Below are 20,173 nucleotides of genomic sequence, written 5' to 3' on the forward strand. Positions count from 1 at the left end.
TCACTTATAAAAAAGCGTTTGTTTCTTAAAGTAAAAGACCACATTGTACATCCATTACTTACCAACAGGGAATCTATCTGCCTTTGGTCTGCAGAGACTGGTATATAAACCTTTGGAATTAATCCCTTTGTGCATCCTCTCAATCAGAGTGCTGGCTTTTTTTTTTTTTTTTTTTTTTTTTTTTGCTTTTGTGGAAAATATTGTTTTACGGTGCTCACCATAGCTGTCTGAGGAGGCCTCCAGTGTCATGAGCACAGGCACACCATCTTGTCTATTTTCACATTTTTAAAAGATAAAACAAGGTTCAAGCCACACATTCTCTGTGAACTGCTAAAGACTGGGAAAATTTGCTTTCTTTTTTCATGACCTGGATTGACAAGAAACACACCTACAGGAGGCAAAAAGATGAGTGAATCCCTTTTAAAGACCCTAGTAATGAAGCCCTCAGGGAATTGCCGTGTGTGGTAGAATTTACAGTGGCTTCTGGAGACGAACAGTGTGGCAGGAATCGGTTCAGGACTTTCGACTGTTGAAATACAGACTGCATTTATTTTGTGTCAGCCTATTTTGGGCCCCAGTGAGAAAGTTATTTTAATAATATCTTGGCTTTGCTAGAAATATACATGACAAGTGGCAGATGTCAGAAAAAGGGGGAAAGCTACAGTATTCAATTCTCCTTGAGAGTTACAGAATTTATATAGTTGTTCTCTTTTAGCCTTTAAGTAAACACTGATGCATATAGAAGCATAGATAGAAAAGGACATCAGACATAGGCCAGACCAGTGATTCTCAAATGAATCAAAATCTCAGGAATAGGGTACTGAGAATCTGCATTTTTTACAAGCTACCCAGGTAATTCTAATATAGCCAGTCTAGTATTTGGGAACTTCTGGTCTAGTCAGTACTCACTTTACAGATAAAAGAATAAGGACCCATATAAAAATTTAAAAATTATCTGAGGTATTAACCAATTAAGTACTAGAAACTATATTTTCTGGCTCCTACCTATACATCTTTCCAGAAGGTCACAGTGCCTCTTGGAGTGGTCACAATTAAGATCTTAGGCCACTAGCTTTCTTCAGTAGACAAGGCCTTAACACCTGAGGCTTTGAGATGCACCTGAAATCTCTGTGGAAGTCTCCTAACTTCCATTCCAGGTTCTTCTCATTTCAATACACTGCCCTCAAGGTTGAAGCACTTAATTACACTAAAGCTATTAGATCATTATTCTCTGTTCTGCCCTTTTGTTGTTCAATTTTTGTGAAGTTTTTGAATTTATTTTCTATACATGGAAGCTTAGATTCCCTTCCTTAGTCTACTTAGAAGGCATATGAGAAAGTGAAAATATGACATTTTTCATTATAGGTAAAAATTATTTGTAAGACATCAGCTCATGGCTCCACATTAGCTATATACCAGCTCTGAACCAAAACATCTGGCTTTCCTAGAACTAGGAGTTAGTAAAATGAATTTTGCTTTATAAGTTTCCTGAATAGATAATACATAACCAATACATATTAAGAAAAGGCATCCATCCATCCATTCATTCATTCAGACACTGATATAGACATGGAATACAGTTGTAAATAAGAGAAAAAATTCCTTCTGTCATGGAGCTTAAGTACTAGGTGGAGATTGTATATGAAACCTATTTAAAACAATATTGTGTAACATCCTAGAATATAAGCTCCATGAAGGCAGAGATTTTGATCTGTTCTGTTCCTGCCTGTGTAGTAGTCAAAGAATATTTTTTGAATAAATGAGCAACCATCAGGTGTAATAGAAACTATAGCCCCTCCCAAATTAACTACTTTACAAAAAGAATAAGAATAGAGTAGTGTTTAATGACAAATATTACTTGTGTAGGGAACTAAATCATAACTTGCATTTGTCTCTAACTTGTTATATTTTCATAAGCTCTAAAGCTTTTTGTGAAAAAAATTTATATTAGAATGTCTACTCTCAGGTATGTACATGGCATATGTATGTATTATATCAACTGGAAATACATATGTAATATATATTATATACCTGTAAAAGTTTAAATATTTACCATATTTATTTTCTAAAATAAATGATGCTTTTATGTATAAGCTAAAGCAATCAAGGGCAAAATGGTTTCACAGAAATATTTTTTGTAATACAATAAAAAGGACATTCAGGTTGGGTATGGTGGCTCACACCTATAATCCCAGTACTTTGGGAGGCTGAGTCAGGAGGATTGCTTGAGGCCAGGAGTTTAAGGCAGCAGTGAGCTATTATTTCACCACTGCATTCCAGCCTGGGCAACAGAGCAAGAGCCTGTCTTTAAAAAAAAAAAAAGACATTCAGGCATTTATGTGAGCTATATATCAATAGTAACAATCTGTTCAGGTTATAACTGCTGTGGTAATCGTGCTGTCATTTTATGTAGGCTTCTACTCTCTCAGCTTTCAAAACATTTCAGAGCTAATGTGTGCAGATATATATAATATATGTGGTGTCCCCAGCAGTATATCTTGACTGGGTGAAAGGGTAGTGGCCAAGCTAGAAAGACAAAATGAGAGAGTTTGAGGTTTGAAAATAGCTTATGATTAAGCACAAGTACTTCAAAGTAATAGAATTCTCTAAGATGATTGGTCTACAAAGTATTTGGTAGGAAAAATTATTTTGTAAAAATTTGTGATAGGGCTACTCTAGATGTCCTTACCTATAAACAGCATTATGTTCACTTTTCTTACCTGAGAAACTGCCATTGAGTTTTTTTATGAGACAAACTGGGAAGTAGCTCAGTACATCTAAAAAAAAAGCCCACACGAACTCATTGTCAATTATAGTTTCTCCACAGTTCACCTTGCAATTTTAAGATACAAAAAGTTTCTCAACTTTCTAACTTTCAACAAATGCCACTTTAACACTTTTAACGTGTCCTTTGTGTTAAACACTGAAAGATGAGAATGTTGAGAGAGCGAGAATGAAGAGGAGCTGGTTAGGACAGAAACAAAATTGATAGTGAGAAAATGGCAAATGTGTTTTGGGATTGAGTTGCCTGACCGTAGGAAGAATTCTATAGGACTCCCAGTTTGTGCATCATTTGAAAAGTGCTGGGCCTGAACAATCAATAGTAATCAGCAAGTGACAAAGAAAAGGATGAACGATGGAAAAAGTGGAAAATTGGTGACCACAAGATCAGCCTCAATGTCAGATGTCTATTAACCTAAAATGAACTCAAGAGTTGGCTGGGACAAGGCAGGTTGGCTCAAACCTGTAATCCCAGCATTTTGGGAGACTGAGGCAGGAGGATCACTCGAGCCTAGGAGTTGGAGACCAGCCTGGGCAACATAGCAAAACCTCATCCCTACAAAAATGAAAAAAATTAGCTGGGCATGGTGGCACACACCTGCAGTCCCAGCTACTCAGGAGGCTGAGATGGGAGGATTGCTTGAGCCCAGTTCTAGGCTGCAGGGAGGTATGATCAGGCCACTGCATTGTAGTCTGGGTGATAGAATAAACCCTGGGAGTTTGAGAACTTAAAGACTAAGCATGTTGTAAAAGTGCTGCTGCTAAAATTTTGGTCACAAGCCATCAGAGGATTATTCTTAGGATCAAGGCCAGTCCATATTTGTACAATATCAAAGTGAGTAGCTAGGTCATAAGTGACTAACTTATGACTACACAGATATTTTCAGGGCTTTCCTACCAATTCTGCAGACATTACTGTCAGGGGAAAGAGATTTCCAGTAAAGACAAAACTGATTCATTTTGGGAAAAGATGCCAATAAACAAGTAGACAAACAAATAAACTTAAAATATCTGAGCAAAGAGAAGAATAGCCTGGTTTTAAATTTTCTGCAAGAGCTGATTCATATTCCTATTGGTACATTGCATCTCAGTACTAAGTTCAAAATCTTAGTTCACTGAAAATTCTAGATCCCTAAGAAACTTTGAAGAGCAGACTGCAGACCCTACATTCTTTTTTATATTCTTTAGTATATTGGTTGCTGAAGCCTTTTGTTTTATTGAAAATGTTCAAATAGCAATTTTAGAGTGGTTTGTGATGATGTTAACAACTATGCATGAGCAGTATCTTGTTATAAGTTTCTTATTGTGAAAATAAGAAAAACAAAATACAGGCATCTCTGGATACATTTTTAAAAGATTGTTAAGCAAGAAGAGTCAGGACTAATGTTATAAACATTTCCTTTTTTCCCAAGGAAGTAATATGCCTACATTAACTACTTGTATTACTATAATATCATTTGGGGGTTTTTTGTTTGTTTTTTTAATGTTTTAATTTTATTTTTTTAAGCCAGTCAAATTTAGCAGTAGGGGGTTGAATACCAACTTTAGTGACACTAATGTTAATAAGTTCTGATAACCCACTACCATCAGACCAGCCTATAATATCATTTTGGACTCAAAAACAAAATGGTCTGAAGACCTAACCTGTTTTTAAGTTGAAGACCTCTTGCTCTGTGCAGAGGTGGCAGGGAAGTTTTATTGTGAAGTCTGCAAAACACAGGTTGACCTGCTAGCAAAGATTAACACATTGGTAATCTCTATTATGTTAAAATTCAATGTACATTGTAACACATCAGAGTATATGTGTTAATTTTAAGTCATTTTTTATAACACAAATCACGTCATGCTAAAATAAAATAAAATTTGACCTCACACAAGGTATCTCCTTCATCTTCTCTTTTCTTCCCTACCCTCATTCTTAGTGTTAGGAGGTGGGGGCGTCTTTTGACACAATACAACGTAAAAAAATTATGCCAAGGGAGGTGAAAAAAATTATTTACTAATTTTACAGGAAGAAATATGTTAGTATAGTAAAGTGATCACATAGTCCACATTAACCAAGTGATCAAATTTATAGCTTTACTAAGAGTGGGACAGCCTAACGTTTTGGGCCTCCTTAATTGCTGAAGTACAGAATATTCTACATAAAGTATTCCTGCCAAAAACATTTAACTTAAATCTATGCAAGCTTCTTCAGACCCCACTTCTAGTTTATAAGCAAAAGAGACAGGTTAAATGACACAGTGAAGAAATAATAGGACTGAATTTAAAAGAGACATTTTATAATGTCTGGTCTCCTCAGAAAGCCAGTGGTTCCATCTTTAAATTGTTTCTCAAAAAAAAAAAGAAAAAAGAAAAAAGAAAGCCAGTGGTTTTATGAAAAGAACTTAATGGCTTTTATTTTCATTTCATGAAAAATGGGGAGGGGTTGGTCTAGATCTAAAAGGCAAAAAAGAGGCATAAAAACTAAATACAATGTGTTAATCTTGTTTAATTCCAGTTCAGGGGGAAAAAGCTATAACAGATATTCTTGGGACAGTTGGGGAAATTTAAATATGGATTGTATGCTAGATGATGTGGCATTATTGTTAGTTTTTTAAGTATGATAGTGGTCATGTGGTGATGTAGGAGATGTCCTGTGCACACAAGATGTGTGCTGAACCATGTAGAGGTGAGGAGTCGTGTCTGCACCTGTCAACTCTAGGTAAGAGTGTACATGTGTGCTCACTGAACTGTTCTTTCAACTTTTCTATATGCTTGAAATTGATATGTGTTCACCGTGTATATATATGGGATTCAATATATATATTAGAGAGAGAGAGTTAAGTTCTATTCTTTAAGGAAGAAAAATTATAGAAGCAATAAATAATTATTAAAGAACTAATGAATTAATTTTCCCCTCTCTTCTTTTTTAGGCTCAAGAAAAAGGAATATTAGACTATGCTAAGGTAGGCAGATTTTCTGCATACTACACAGTTTTATACATTTCAATTTGGTGTTGGTTTTTATTTATATTTGAAAGGTCAAAAGGGAATCATCATATTTACAGCTGAAGAATATTTCCCCATATGTATGAGGAAATAATTTTCCTATACAATACATTTCCTAATGTATGTTAAGTAACATACATTAGCAGGTAGAATAAGATTCATTCAACAGTAAGTGTATTTATTTATTTATTGAGACAGAGTCTCACTTTTTTGCCCAGGCTAGAGTGAGTGCCTTGGTGTCAGCCTAGCTCACAGCAACCTCAAACTCCTGGGCTCAAGTGATTCTTCTGCCTCAGCCTCCCGAGTAACTGGGACTACAAGCATGCACCACCATGCCCGGCTAATTTTTTTCTATATACATTTTTTTTAGTTGGTCAATTAATTTCTTTCTATTTTTAGTAGACAACAGGGTCTCGCTTTTGCTCAGGCTGGTTTCGAACTCCTGACCTCGAGCAATCTGCCCGCTTCGGCCTCCCAGAGTGCTAGGATTACAGGTGTGAGCCACTGCACCTGGCCAGTGTATTTAATGCCTGTTTCATTCCAGACACCTTACTATGTATGGGAATACAATAGTAAACCAAATGAAATCTTTCCTTTCAGGACATTTACAAGCTAGTGGGGGAAACAGATAACTAAATAAACAAGTAAATAGATAATGTAATGTCAGGAGGTGGTAAGTGCTATGAAGAAAAATAAACAGAATAAAATCACTAGCCATTGTTGGAAAGACGCCTGTGGCCTATGGATGGAAGACAACTTTTGGCACCATCAGAAAATACCTGAGAATCATCACACAGGGCAGACTCGAACTCCTAAATGCAGGAGTTCTCACATCACCTGTGAGAACAGGTGAAAATATACATGGCTGGATATCACTGCGTCATGCCTCTTTCACCAAAATCAGAATCTCCTGGGGGAAAGCAGGGCAGAGGTAAGCAAGAGTGGTTTGAAAAAGTATCCACAGATGTTAGTAATTCTGACCGTGGCCCTGGTTTAAAACCTCTGCAGGGGCCAGGTGCAGTGGCTCACACCTGTAATCCGAGCACTTTGGGAGGCCGAGGCCCGGATCACTCAAGGTCTGGAGTTCGAAACTAGCCTGAGCAAGAGCAAGACCCTGTGTCTACTAAAAATAGAAAGAAATTAATTGGCCAACTAAAATTATATATAGAGGCCGGGCACCAGTGGCTCACACCTGTAATCCTAGCACTCTGGGAGGCCGAGGAGGGCGGATTGCTTGAGGTTAGGAGTTTGAAACCAGCCTGAGCAAGAGCAAGACCCTGTCTCTACTATAAATAGAAAGAAATTAATTGGCCAACTAATATAGATAGAAAAAATTAGCCAGGCATAGTGGCACATGCCTTATAGTCCCAGCTACTTGGGAGGCTGATGCAGAAGGATCACTTGAGCCCAGGAGTTTGAGGTTGACATGAGCTAGGCTGACGCCACAGCACTCTAGCCTGGGCAACAGAGTAAGACTCTGTCTCAAAAAAAAAAAAAAAAAAAACCCTCTGCAGGAGTTCAGATCTCAAGATCTCAGTGTGCCAGTGCAAGCCCATGAACACACTTGGGTGACATTCTGTTTTCCCCTCAGGGACAAATGAAACATTGAGCAGGTGTGTTGCATGCACACAGCTGCTTTGCTAAAGGAGCATGCCAACCATCTGATTTATGCAACACTCAAAAACATCCAGGGTATGATCACACCTGCACGCTTTAGACAGGGTAGAAGAAATATGACCTGGAAGGGTCCTGACTGTGATGGACCAACAGAAACCCACAAAGACCTCTCCAGAGCTGACCTGGACCCTGGCACTCTCTGGCAGCCCAGAGGTGCACACCCATGGCTCTGTGCTTTACTCTCCTTTCCTTGCCTAAAATGCAGTCACTCCTTTTATCTGCCTGGCAACTTTTGCCTCCTTAACAAAACACTAGATAATGTAGGAGCACATCTAAGCTGAGGTCTTATCTGTCTCTCTGTCTTAGATGTCTACTTGAGCCCCATCATATACCTAAACGCAGGATACAGACATACCTCTTGGGTCTCACACAGGCTTACAAGCCCAACATGTTTTAAACTGAACTCAGCATCATCCCTGACATCTTCAGTCTTTTTGTTGTTAGTACTTTATTTTTTTTTTATTTTTTTTATTTTTTTTTTTTTGAGACAGAGTCTCGCTTTCTTGCCTAGGCTAGAGTGAGTGCCGTGGCGTCAGCCTAGCTCACAGCAACCTCAAACTCCTGGGCTCAAGCGATCCTCCTGCCTCAGCCTCCCAAGTAGCTGGGACTACAGGCATGCACCACCATGCCCGGCTGATTTTTATATTATATATATTAGTTGGCCAATTAATTTCTTTCTATTTTTATGGTAGAGACGGGGTCTCGCTCAGGCTGGTTTTGAACTCCTGACCTTGAGCAATCCTCCCGCCTCGGCCTCCCAGAGTGCTGGGATTACAGGCGTGAGCCACCGCGCCCGGCCAGTACTTTATTTTTTAGAGCAGTTTTAGGTTCACAGCAAAATTGAATAAGAAGTAGAGTTCCTATGTACACCCTGACCCTGCACATGCACAGCCACCCCCACTATCAGCATCCTGCACCCGAGCAGCACATTTGTTATAATCGATAACATTATTTATGACTCAAAGAATGCCTCAAAGTTTTCTTATCACAGAGGCAGTTGACAATGGAAGAGATTTCCTCTGGAAAATGGAAAAGAAAAAAATACAGTGCACAGATAAGAGCACCCCTGGACCAAGCAATGGCTCTGCCACCAACTCATTGTGAAATCTGTTATCAGTCACTTAATCTCTTTGGTTTTTCCTTCATTTCCTCAAGACAAACTGAGCAGTTTAGAATAGTTCTATTCTAGTCTCTTAGGCCCATTCCAAATTTGGAAGGAGACATTCTTATCCTGTGTACTACTGAGGTCCAGACTCACTCTTTTGTCCACCCAACCACTATTTATTTGATATCTAATATGTTCGAGGCAACATCATGGTGTGCCAAGATGACCACTGTGAGCAACAGGCTGCTGCAGACCTGGTCGTCACAAGCTCCCTCGACTAGGGAGTCTCCCTATCTAATATAGCCACTCCCCCTTTGCTCTACGTTTTTCCTTTTAACACTTATCATTTCCCTTCCTGTTTGCAAAATAGAAAGACAAACAAATTTTAATTTATCATACCCTAAAATTCTCATTATCACTTTTATTTAATTGTTTGTTTATTTATTTATTTATTCTTCCACTACCATGGATAAGCTCTAAAGGCAGTGGCCTCCGTGGCCTTGTTCATTGACACGTCACCCCTTCCCAGCACTGGTGTGCATAGGAGTGCTTAAAACATATGTGTGCGTGAGTGTTGCACTGGTGTTCTGTTAGAAGTCCAGGAGGCTGGGAAAGGTCTGGAATCAAGGATTGTAGACTCAAATTAGCCATTTTAAGAGTGATACGGCGCACTCCATCGTTGCGTAAGGTTGCCTTCTCAAGCGCCCAGTGACAATATTTCTCATGCCAGTAAACTGAAACTCACCCCTCCCCTTGAATATGTAGTGCTTTTCTGATATTTAAAACTATGACTTGATTTAGGTAATTAATCCAAACCTGTCATCCTTACACAGACTTATACCCAAGTAACACAGGACAGAAAGATTATATCCCTCTCTACCAAGTCATGGGGAAATGTCTGCAGGGTGCAGCTTGTGGTATTCTCTCATGTAGCGTGCTATGGGCCTTAGTAGACGTATCATGGTCTCAGGTCTCCTCATCTCTGTTCTGTGTGGTCCCACTGCTCACGATGCTCGTGCTAACCCGTGCAGTCATCATGCTTGGTAGCTTGGGGGTCCCCTGGTGGGGGTTATGTATAAAATTATATTCAAAAACCTCAGCGCCATTTCAGGAGACCGTTGTGAAATGGTCTGTTGCTGAAAGTTTCCTTACTTCCAAGTGATGAGTATTTACTCAAAAGCTGTATCTTGTCTGAAAACTCAGATTTCAAGAAACCCTACAACATTATTTTGGTCATGCACTCCGTGGGTTTATATGCCATCACTCAAATTTTGCCAGTAGCATGGAGCATGGAAGAGGTGATCATTTCCAAATCATTCTCAGCTGGATCTTCAGAGTGTCTGTCACATTCAGCAAAACAGTGGTCTGTCCTCAAACACTCAGATAAGAGGTTGAATTACTTTTTAATTGAGTTCCTATTGTGACAGGGCCTAGATATGAATGCTTTATACTGCTGTAGTGCCTTTCATCCTGAGATATCAAAGCACTTGACAACTATTAATTCGTTACGTCTCTCCCTACCTCTTAAAGTAGGTAAGCACTGGAGTGACGCTGCCCATTGCTCACCCACCTGGGGGGCGGGCAAGGATGGAAGCTGTTTAACTGTGGAAGGCTGTTCTACCTCAGTAGCTTCTAAGATGGAAAAACAAGAACATCTTCCTTACATAGTTAAATCTGCAGAAGATTTATTAGATAGAATGTAATTCCCAGAAATGAATCGTGATCAAAAAGCTGGCGCTAACACTTTTGTTCTTGTGCGCAGTGCTGTGGGGATCTTGGTTACAATGATTGTTCTGCAGCCCTGGATGTGTACCCCTCAGATTATTCCTTGCTCCTTAGGCTTCTGGCCCCAAGGTTAAGCTCAGCTGATTCGGTTCAGTGCTAGAGGGAAGAGTGCCACCTATCGAATTGCAGGAAATCTTGGGTATGTGTTGGGACTGGTGGAGCAGCCTCTCCGACCACATTCACGCTTGGTTTGCTATGGTAACTAATATATATGTCTAAAAGAAAACGAATATGTTGACTACTCTTGCTTAGAAAAACATCTACAAACGTCTGTGTATTTTCCCCAGCTGGAGCCGAGCGTATGCCTGTAGTTTAGCCTACTGCTACTTGAAATAAGCATGCTGCTAAAAGACTGAGGCAGATGGTATTTTTACCACTTCAGGCAAAACATGGCACCTATGGTTCGACTTTCTACAATTTTAATTTTTTAACATTTTCAAAATGGCTTGTTTAAATATCTCCATCACAGAGACACAGACTTTTTCCCAATTTCTTTTTAATAATTGCTTCAGATATACAGACATGAAAAACTCTCACTTGGTCAAAACCAGACTGTTCAGAATTGTGGAGTCTGCCTTCTGTTTCTTCTTTCACAAGTGCCTAGGACTGTGCCTTAAATAGGCTTTGACATTTGTGTTAATTTTGATGCAGAGATTCTAAATGGTTTACAGTAGCTTGCAGCTTGCTTTATATTTGCCTCTAGTCTTTTTTTTTTTTTAGAGATGGAGGTCTCAGTGTGTTGCTCGGGCTGGAGTGCAGTGGCTATTCACAGGTGTGATCATAGTGCTCTGTAGCCTCCAATTCCTGGGCTCAAGCAGTCTCCCTGCCTCCACCTCCTGAGTGGTAGGAGGCACGTGCGCTGCACCCAGCAATCTCCAGTCTTTACTGTGCATTTCATATTATTTGACAAAAAAGTGAGTTTTTTGCTATTGTTTTTTTAATGTCCTCTTATGAGATTCACTGGTAAGCACAGGGAATTAATAGCTGGCTCAAGGTTAAGCACTTGGGTAAAGAAATATCTTGCACATATTAATTCTTAGGCATTCAGTTCTCAGTCAGGTGTAAGATATGTTCTTTAGAAGGATGGGGATTTTGACTTGCCCTCTCTTCTAGAATTTGCTCAGGGTTCCAGAGTGGCACGGTCCTCTCAGGCTTCAGCTTCTAGCAGCTGCTGCTCTCCTCTGCCCTCCTCAACCCCACAAGTCCTTGCACATTTTGTTTTATTACAAAATGCATTTGCATAGGGCACACATTAAAATTCTCTTCCCACTAGCAAACAATAATGTCCACAGACAGTTGCATTTGCATGATCACATATCATTATTTCTCTTTTAGAGAAAAAAAGAGTCTTTCCTCTCACGTCATGTTTATCCTTTCCAAGGTTTGCCCTGTTAGTCACTTAATTTTTATTATACATAGCTGCTTCAACCATTTTGCTGCATATTGAGTCCAAAATTCTACTTTTTTGAACTTTGAATATAGAAAATTTTTTGTAAACATTATTGTTCTTTCTTTACTGACAGACTCCCTTATTTATTTATTTGTTTGTTTTTGGCAGACAGTTTTTGCTGCTCGTTTCTTCCCATAACCCTGGCTAACTGGCTGTGAGAATTTTTCACATTGGCACGTTTGGAGACCAGATGTTGCTGTGTTTTCTCTTCCCTGTACCCCTCTCTTGGGCAGATACTGCTTCCCCTACCCTGGGACTTTTCACTAGCTCCTCTGATAAAATATTCCATACAGCACCACTGTATGCACTAAATCTCTCATTTCCTCTAGCCTCCCGAAGATGTCTTAACATTTAGGATTTCTGTTTTAGTGGTAATTATGGAGAATGTAGGACCATTGACATTCTCCTCTTCTATCTTGTTCCATAAAAGATTCGTGATACATGGCCGGGTGAGGTGGCTCACGCCTATAATCCTAGCTCTCTGGGAGGCCGAGGCGGGCGGATTGCTCAAGGTCAGGAGTTTGAAACCAGCCTGAGCAAGAGCGAGACCCCATCTCTACTATAAATAGAAAGAAATTAATTGGCCAACTAATATATACAGAAAATTAGCCGGGCATAGTGGCGAATGCCTATAGTCCCAGCTACTTGGGAAGCTAAGGCAGGAGGATCCCTTGAGCCCAGGAGTTTGAGGTTGCTGTGAGCTAGGCTGACGCCATGGCACTCACTCTAGCCTGGGCAACAAAGCGAGACTCTGTCTCAAAAAAAAAAAAAAAAAAAAAGATTCGTGATACAATTAGATAAGATGTTTATAGTAGAATTAAAAAAAAAATCCAAATACCATTATGATATGGGTACAACTATGTAAAATTCAATATGCTTGATAAAGACTGGAAGGCAACATGTAAACATGTGAATAAAGGTATTAAAGGGATAACATTTAAACATGTTTTAAGTAAAAAATGCATTGTACTTTTTAAAGATTTCTGTTTTATAAGTGTAGATTCTGATTTGAATTGGAATTTTTTCAGATTATAACCTAAGCAGGTAAAAATTGAAAAATAAATCATCTGAAATTATGTTTTGAGTGGAATAACCAGAATTTAATTCTAGGCTCCTAAAGAATTGCTTGCTTCTGGGCTGGGCACAGTGGCTCACACCTGTAATCCTAGTACTCTGGGAGGCTGAGGCAGGAGGATTGTTTGAGCTCAGGAGTTCAAGACCAGCCTGAGCAAGAGCGAGACCCCATCTCTGCTAAAAAATTAAAAAGAAATTAGCTGGAAAACTAAAAATATATATAGAAAAAATTAGCCAGGCATGGCCCACATGCCTGTAGTCCCAGCTACTCAGGAGGCTGAGACAGTAGGATCACTTGAGCCCAGGAGTTTGAGGTTGCTGTGAGCTAGGTTGACATCACAGCACTCCAGCCCAGGTAACAGAGTGAGACTCTGTCTCAAAAAAAAAAAAAGAATTGCTTGCTTCTATGGCAAAATAGTCAGAAAGGCATAGTTGGAAAATCTACTTTTTATATGCCATGAATTTTTGTGTTAGGCCTAAAGCAGTGCTTGAGAGGCCAAGGATGATGGAGAAGGATGGAAACGTGGTGCACTGCATGGGACTTGGGGCATTGACCTGGTGGCGTAACCACAGAGATCAGCGCTGGAAGTTACCACCAGAACTGCCATCCCAAAGTTTTAAATAACCTGCTACTCCTCATTTCCTTCAAAATCAGATAACACTTGTTATTTTTCTTTTGGCAATCACATTTTAGGCAAGCGTTTTTCCTTGTAGCAGCAATGGATAGATTTTCTTTAATGTATTTTTCAAAATAATTAATTTGTTGGTTTTTGCAAATGCTACTTTGATTTCAAATCTCCTACAAATTGCAATTATTAATCATAGAAAAATAATCATTGATCAATTTCTGTCTGTAGTAAAGCACAGAAGCTTTTGTACCATGTGAAATTTTTTTTATTTTTTTTTTTGAGACAGAGTCTCACTCTGTTGCCTGGGCTAGAGTGCCGTGGTATCAGCCTAGCTCACAGCAACCTCAAACTCCTGGGCTCAAGCAATCCTTCTGCCTCAGCCTCCCGAGTAGCTGGGACTACAGGCATACGCCACCATGCCCAGCTAATTTTTTCTATATATTTTTATTGGCCAATTAATTTGTTTCTATTTTTAGTAGATGGGGTCTTGCTCTTGCTCAGGCTGGTTTCGAACTCCTGACCTGACCTCAAGCCATCTGCCCGCCTCAGCCTCCCCGAGTGCTAGGATTACAGGTGTGAGCCACCTCGCCCGCCAGCCAACATGTGAAAATTTTTATCAAAAATAAATTCTAGGCCAGGCATGGTGGCTCACGCCTATAATCCTAGCACTCTGGGAGGCCAAGGCAGGAGGATTGTTTGACCTCAGGAGTTCGAGACCAGCCTGAGCAAGAGCGAGATCCCATCTCTACTAAAAAAATAAAAATAAATTTGCTGGACAACTAAAAATGTATTGAAAATATTAGCCAGGCATGGTGGCACATGCCTGTAGTCCCAGCTACTCGGGACTGAGGCAGTAGGATCACTTGAACCCAGGAGTTTGAGGTTGCTGTGAGCTAGGCTGACACCACCATACTCTAGCCTGAGCAACAGAGTGAGACTCTGTCTCAAAAAAAAAAAAAAAGAAAGAAAAGAATAAAGAGAAAAATACATTCTAATCACATACACAGTAGTTAGAATCTTAAACCAGAGTTGTGCCTCATTATGAGTCTTCAAGTCCTTTTGCAAAAGAGTTGCCCTCTGGACCTTCATTCATTCCCCATTATCAAGCTGGTTTTTTTCCTTTAGTCTCTGAATATATTATTTTGCATTTGTCCCCAGTGACTATCATCTCACTTTGATGATCTATTCCTCTAATTTCTTAATGTTATTTTAAAATTAAATTCTGATTCTCTGAGGCATTAGCAATCCCACGCACCTTAGTGGCTTCAACAGATTTAATAATCATAATCTGTATTCCCTTGTGGATCATGAATAAAATTATTACATGAATTCAATGATAAGCCTCTTTATGACATCATAAAATATGCTGCCCTCTCAGTTGTTAGCCCAAATACTATTGATACAATTTGAATATAGGCAGTTATAACTATCTTTTCTTTTTCTTCAAATCTTATATTACTAGCTTGTTGATCTTTGGTTTTTAATGTTATAAATAAAATGTTAAAGTATTTCACTCATAACAATAACATTTAGTGGGGCAATCTCTCCCATTCTTAAATTTGCCGTTTTGAATTACTGGCCCCTAAAAAAATACATATCTACATAATATTATGTACATGTCTACATAATATCTAACATTTATCAGGAAGCTAAGGCAGAGTTAGATTGCTGATGAAGACCAATTCTTGGTTGTAAGCCTGGAATGGTGTCTGGATTTGCTCACCGTCATACCCTGAGGGCCCACCGCAGTGCCAGACACAGAATGGGTAACCAATAAGTATTTGTTGACTATTGGATGAATGATTGCCAAGTTGTTTCACAAGTTTGTGCCTATACTCTGTTCTTCTGATTTATAAAGGATCCTCTACCTTTGCTCCTCTTATTCCCCTCACCAAGTATATTTTTTATCAAATGGCTATTTCCCTCAATGCCTTGCACCCCCTGGGTTGAAACAAAGATGCAATCGGGGTATTTGCATCTTAGTCTGTAAAGCTAACTAAAAATGCCCTTCAGGCTGGTTCTGTGGGTGAATGCTCTGCACTGTAGGATAGCTGGATTCAATTATTGCTCCCAGTTTGTGGTGTCAGGAGCCACCTGTGCACAGGAAGTGCCTGTATGTCTTTATGTAGAGGCTAGCGCCTTCTTTCCCCATGGAAGAGCCTGTTTAATCCATTAAAACAGCTTTAAAGTACATCTGAAGCGAGTACTGTCTCTTTCCTTGTCATAAAGTACAGTGAGGAGGCATGGGTTTTCCAAAATTATGGGGTTTTTTGGTTGTTTTTTTTTTTTGAAAGAGAAGAAAAAAGAGGCACCTCTGTGTAGATACTGTATGTAGTTAAGTTAGAAGTCTTTGTCATTACCTAGATTTATATTTCCAAACTGATACCCTAATCTACAGTCTAATTTTGTGTAGAATTGAGGATTTGTTTTATTTCAAGCTGTTTGATCCTTCAGAAAGCTGTAACTTTAGTTGGTATGTCTGCAGCCATTCCCCCGTGTTTCCTAAGCAGTGTCTGCAAGCACCGCTCAGGCTCCCCACTCACCACATCAGACAGAGTATTGATCCTTGATAATGTACTTAACCATCTTTCCCGAAATAACAAGGTGGCTGTGCCCCTTCAATTTTCAAACAAAATTACTGAGGTAACAGTAGGGATCACAAGCTCAGTGATGTGTATATAGTTACTAAGGATTGTAGGTGAGTGGATCCTACCCCATTCCCTCCAGTCCTTGACTTTCTGGCTTGATGAAAGATCTTAACTATTCACTGGATCATAATAAGCCAAAGCTGTTCCTCTGAAGATTAACTCGTGCATAGCGCAATAGTGCCCCCTGTGGAAGATCTCCCTGTTCTAGATCTAAGGAATTTATGCTAACCTTTATCTTTGATTCATTCCTGATAAGATTTGTGTGCACCTATTAGAAAAGGCTGTATGCCTTTCTATGTGCTGTGCTTTCTTTAATGACACGGTGTGCATGTTTTCCAATGTGCACTATCTTCAAAACTCACACTAAGCACTTTAATCAACGGTTCTATCAGTTTCTCTCTCTGAATCCCATCAGATAAGAGAAAGGATAACCTAATAATGTTCACATAGTTATTATCTCAGAGAGTCAAGATTCTGCCCAGGTCTGCTAACCACATGGTGTCCATACTGCTTCTCAAGGTGCTTTAAACATACTATAAGAGAAGTTGTATGCAGGCTCTCATCTTGCAAGAACCCAGAAAGTGGTGTGCATTACTCTATAATCTAACATAGTTCTGGTCTAAGAAATATGATTATCTAAATGACTTTCCTAGGATTTATGTTTGCTTACCCCCATATAATAATTATTGTGACTTTTTTTTTTTTTTTTGAGACAGAGTCTCGCTTTGTTGCCCAGGCTAGAGTGAGTGCCATGGCATCAGTCTAGCTCACAGCAACCTCAAACTCCTGGGCTCAAGCAATCCTCCTGCCTCAGCCTCCCGAGTAGCTGGGACTACAGGCATGCGCCACCATGCCCGGCTAATTTTATATATATATTAGTTGGCCAATTAATTTCTTTCTATTTATAGTAGAGACGGGGTCTCGCTCTTGCTCAGGCTGGTTTCGAACTCCTGACCTCGAGCAATCCGCCCGCCTCGGCCTCCCAGAGTGCTAGGATTACAAGCGTGAGCCACCGCGCCCGGCTTATTGTGACTTTTTTAAGCTGGCAAGCATTCTTCACTTTTTCCAAAAAAGTTTTATAGATCATAAACATTAAAACCAAGTTCTTATCACCATTCTCTTGAGATAAGGATCTAAGTTAACAAATATCTTGCATATCACCATAATGTAGAAACCTGTTACACCTGGAAGAGCTATTAATCCTGAAGAAATGACTATACTTATGTGGCACAGAAAGTAACTTCTTCACCCCATACATTCACCCCCCAAACTGATGCAACCTATCTAGAAGAAATGACTGAGATCTACATTTATTTCATTGTCATTATTCTCAGTAGATAGAGTTCTTCTGTTGTGTGAAATGCTTTCTGGTGAAATCCTAAATGTATTTTAAGCTTATCTTACATCAGGATGCATGTTAGTATACTAGGCATCTAGGTTCATGTAAAAGTGGTGGTGGTAGTTTGGGGCACATGGCCCAGGTATCACCATCCAAATACTAAAGCAGATGGAAATAGGGACATGAAGAGGATATAAGAAATGTATAAGATATAAACTCAAGTAAAATAATAGAAACCCAAACTCACCCTTGCATAGTTTATTCCTTAAATAACCCCCAGGACTGTTTGAGTCCTACATGATGTGAATGCTCTTGTCCTACAGTGTTCTTTTTAATTAAATAACCAGCATAGTATTTGTCGTGAGATTACAAAGCTTACTATTTATTGATTCACTCCTGAAAAACCTACAGGCAAGAATGGCTCATTGTTGCAGTCTATAGCCTATGACACGTTTTGCTTATTGAATTTCTATTACAGAGTTTGCTAAAAAGCTTCACGGTCCCAGTTTTGCTTTTTGAATTTCAATGTGTAGAATTAAGTTCCTCTTTGGAATATGACACTAAAATTCAAAATTAACTTTGAATCAGAATATGGATAAATCTATGATTATTTATATATCATCAAAGTTTCCTTTAGAAGACATGATAACCAAGAAGCAATGATTGCTTTTCCTGTAGAATTAATCATAAATTTAATATAATTCCATATTGCTAACCTCAAATGCCAAACCTAACAAATGTCAATGAAAGTTCATAAAATAAGAATTAAGGCCAGGCATGGTGCTCATACCTATAAGCCTAACACTCTGGGAGGCTGAGGCAGGAGGATCACTTGAGGTCAGTAGTTCAAGACCAGCCTAAGAGCAAGACCCCATGTCTACTAAAAATAGAAAAGATTAGCTGGGCCTGGTGGTACGTGCCGTAATCCCAGCTACTCGGGAGGCTGAGGCAGAAGGATCACTGGAGCCCAGGAGTTTGAGGTTGCTGTAAGCTAGGCTGACACCATGGTACTCTAGCCCAGGCAACAGAGTGAGACTCTGTCTCAGGGAAAAAAAAAAAAAAAGTTGTACATTTGGTTTAATTTAATTACATTTTGAAATTGGCACATCTGCTCATACCCTGAGCTACAAAGTGACCCTTGCTCATTGAGGTGGCAAGCACTGATTTGCCTCAGTTATATGCCATGGTATCCACAATTTTTTTTTTTTTTTCTTGAGACAGAGTCTCACTCTGTTGCCCAGGCTAGAGTGCCATGGCGTCAGCCTAGCTCACAGCAACCTCAAACTCCTGGGCTCAAGTGATCCTTCTGCCTCAGCCTCCCCAGTAGCTGGGACTACAGGCATGTACCATCATGCCCAGCTAATTTTTTCTATATATTTTTAGTTGTCCAGCTAATTTCTTTCTGTTTTTTTTTTTTAGTAGAGATGGGATCTCACTCTTGCTCAGGCTAGTCTCAAACTTCTGAGGTCAAATGATCCTCCCACTTCAACCTCCCAGAGTGCTAGGATTACAGGCGTGAGCCACCGCGCCCAGTCATGATATCAACAATTCAGGGCAATTTTAAGTGCACTAGTAAAATTTTTTAAACTACATATAAATTTCTAACCCTATATAAACATATGGTTTAAAGATATTTATACATATACAGGGCCGGGCGCGGTGGCTCACGCCTGTAATCCTAGCTCTCTGGGAGGCCGAGGCGGGCGGATTGCTCAAGGTCAGGAGTTCGAAACCAGCCTGAGCAAGAGTGAGACCCCGTCTCTACTATAAATAGAAAGAAACTAATTGGCCAACTAATATATATAGAAAAAAAATTAGCCGGGCATGGTGGCTCATGCCTGTAGTCCCAGCTACTTGGGAGGCTGAGACAGAAGGATCGCTTGAGCCCAGGAGTTTGAGGTTGCTGTGAGCTAGGCTGACGCCACGGCACTCACTCTAGCCTAGGCAACAAAGCGAGACTCTGTCTCAAAAAAAAATAAATAAATAAAAAATAAAGATATTTATACATATACAGTAATAGGAATATGTCTATTCAGAGATGATAATTTGTATGAAATGAGTTGTCGGGTTATGTTCAGCTCTTTGTGGATGGTATGCCACAGCATGAACTTATAAATGTACTTAGCAGAGAGCATGAGCCTTGAAATAAGTTTTAAAGTTACACTCCCAACAGGAGGCTGCACACCATCCAGACTGAGCCATGTGTTGAGAAGAGGGTGAGAAAAATCATACCAAATATGCCTTTATAATACAGTTTTTTTCTTTTAGAAGTAATAGAATAAATTTTAAATGGTCAAGATGATTTGGGAATTCATTTTTCAAAACCATACATGTTTCCACCTCACTGATAGAGATTTTAAATATTTCAAACGCCTTCAGGAATCTATGTAAAATAGTCTATGAATATTTATGATTAAAGCCAGATGCTTTATGTTAAGGTTTCATTTAGGTTTTGCAGTGTTCCCTGTGTTTCCTTCCTTTTCAAGCCTTGCATTTGTACAACATTTTATTGATGTCAAACTCATTTCAACAACTATTTTTAGGTTATGAAACACATCAGAAATAAATTAATCGATAGTTGTCCTAGTAGAAGTGAACATCTCAAGGGAGTTTCCCATTATAAGATTTTTAAAAAGGAGGTCAAGCATGGTGGCTCACACCTGTAATCCTAGCACTGTGGGAGGCTGAGATGGGA

At 39.4% G+C, this 20,173-nt stretch overlaps 1 protein-coding gene across 3 annotated transcripts in view; it reads left to right on the forward strand.

The window, feature by feature from the left end:
* Window positions 1–20,173, forward strand: part of PDSS2 (decaprenyl diphosphate synthase subunit 2) — a 242,489-nt gene that overhangs the window by 207,669 nt on the left and 14,647 nt on the right. For all 3 annotated transcript variants that reach the window (XM_076003083.1, XM_012753148.3, XM_012753145.3), the window contains one exon: window positions 5,697–5,729. In XM_076003083.1, coding sequence (XP_075859198.1) covers window positions 5,697–5,729 — 33 coding nt within the window. The remainder of the gene's footprint in view (window positions 1–5,696; window positions 5,730–20,173) is intronic.

The sequence above is a fragment of the Microcebus murinus genome, chromosome 5 (genome assembly GCF_040939455.1).
Source record: "Microcebus murinus isolate Inina chromosome 5, M.murinus_Inina_mat1.0, whole genome shotgun sequence".
In the NCBI taxonomy this organism is placed as follows: Eukaryota; Metazoa; Chordata; class Mammalia; order Primates; family Cheirogaleidae; genus Microcebus; species Microcebus murinus.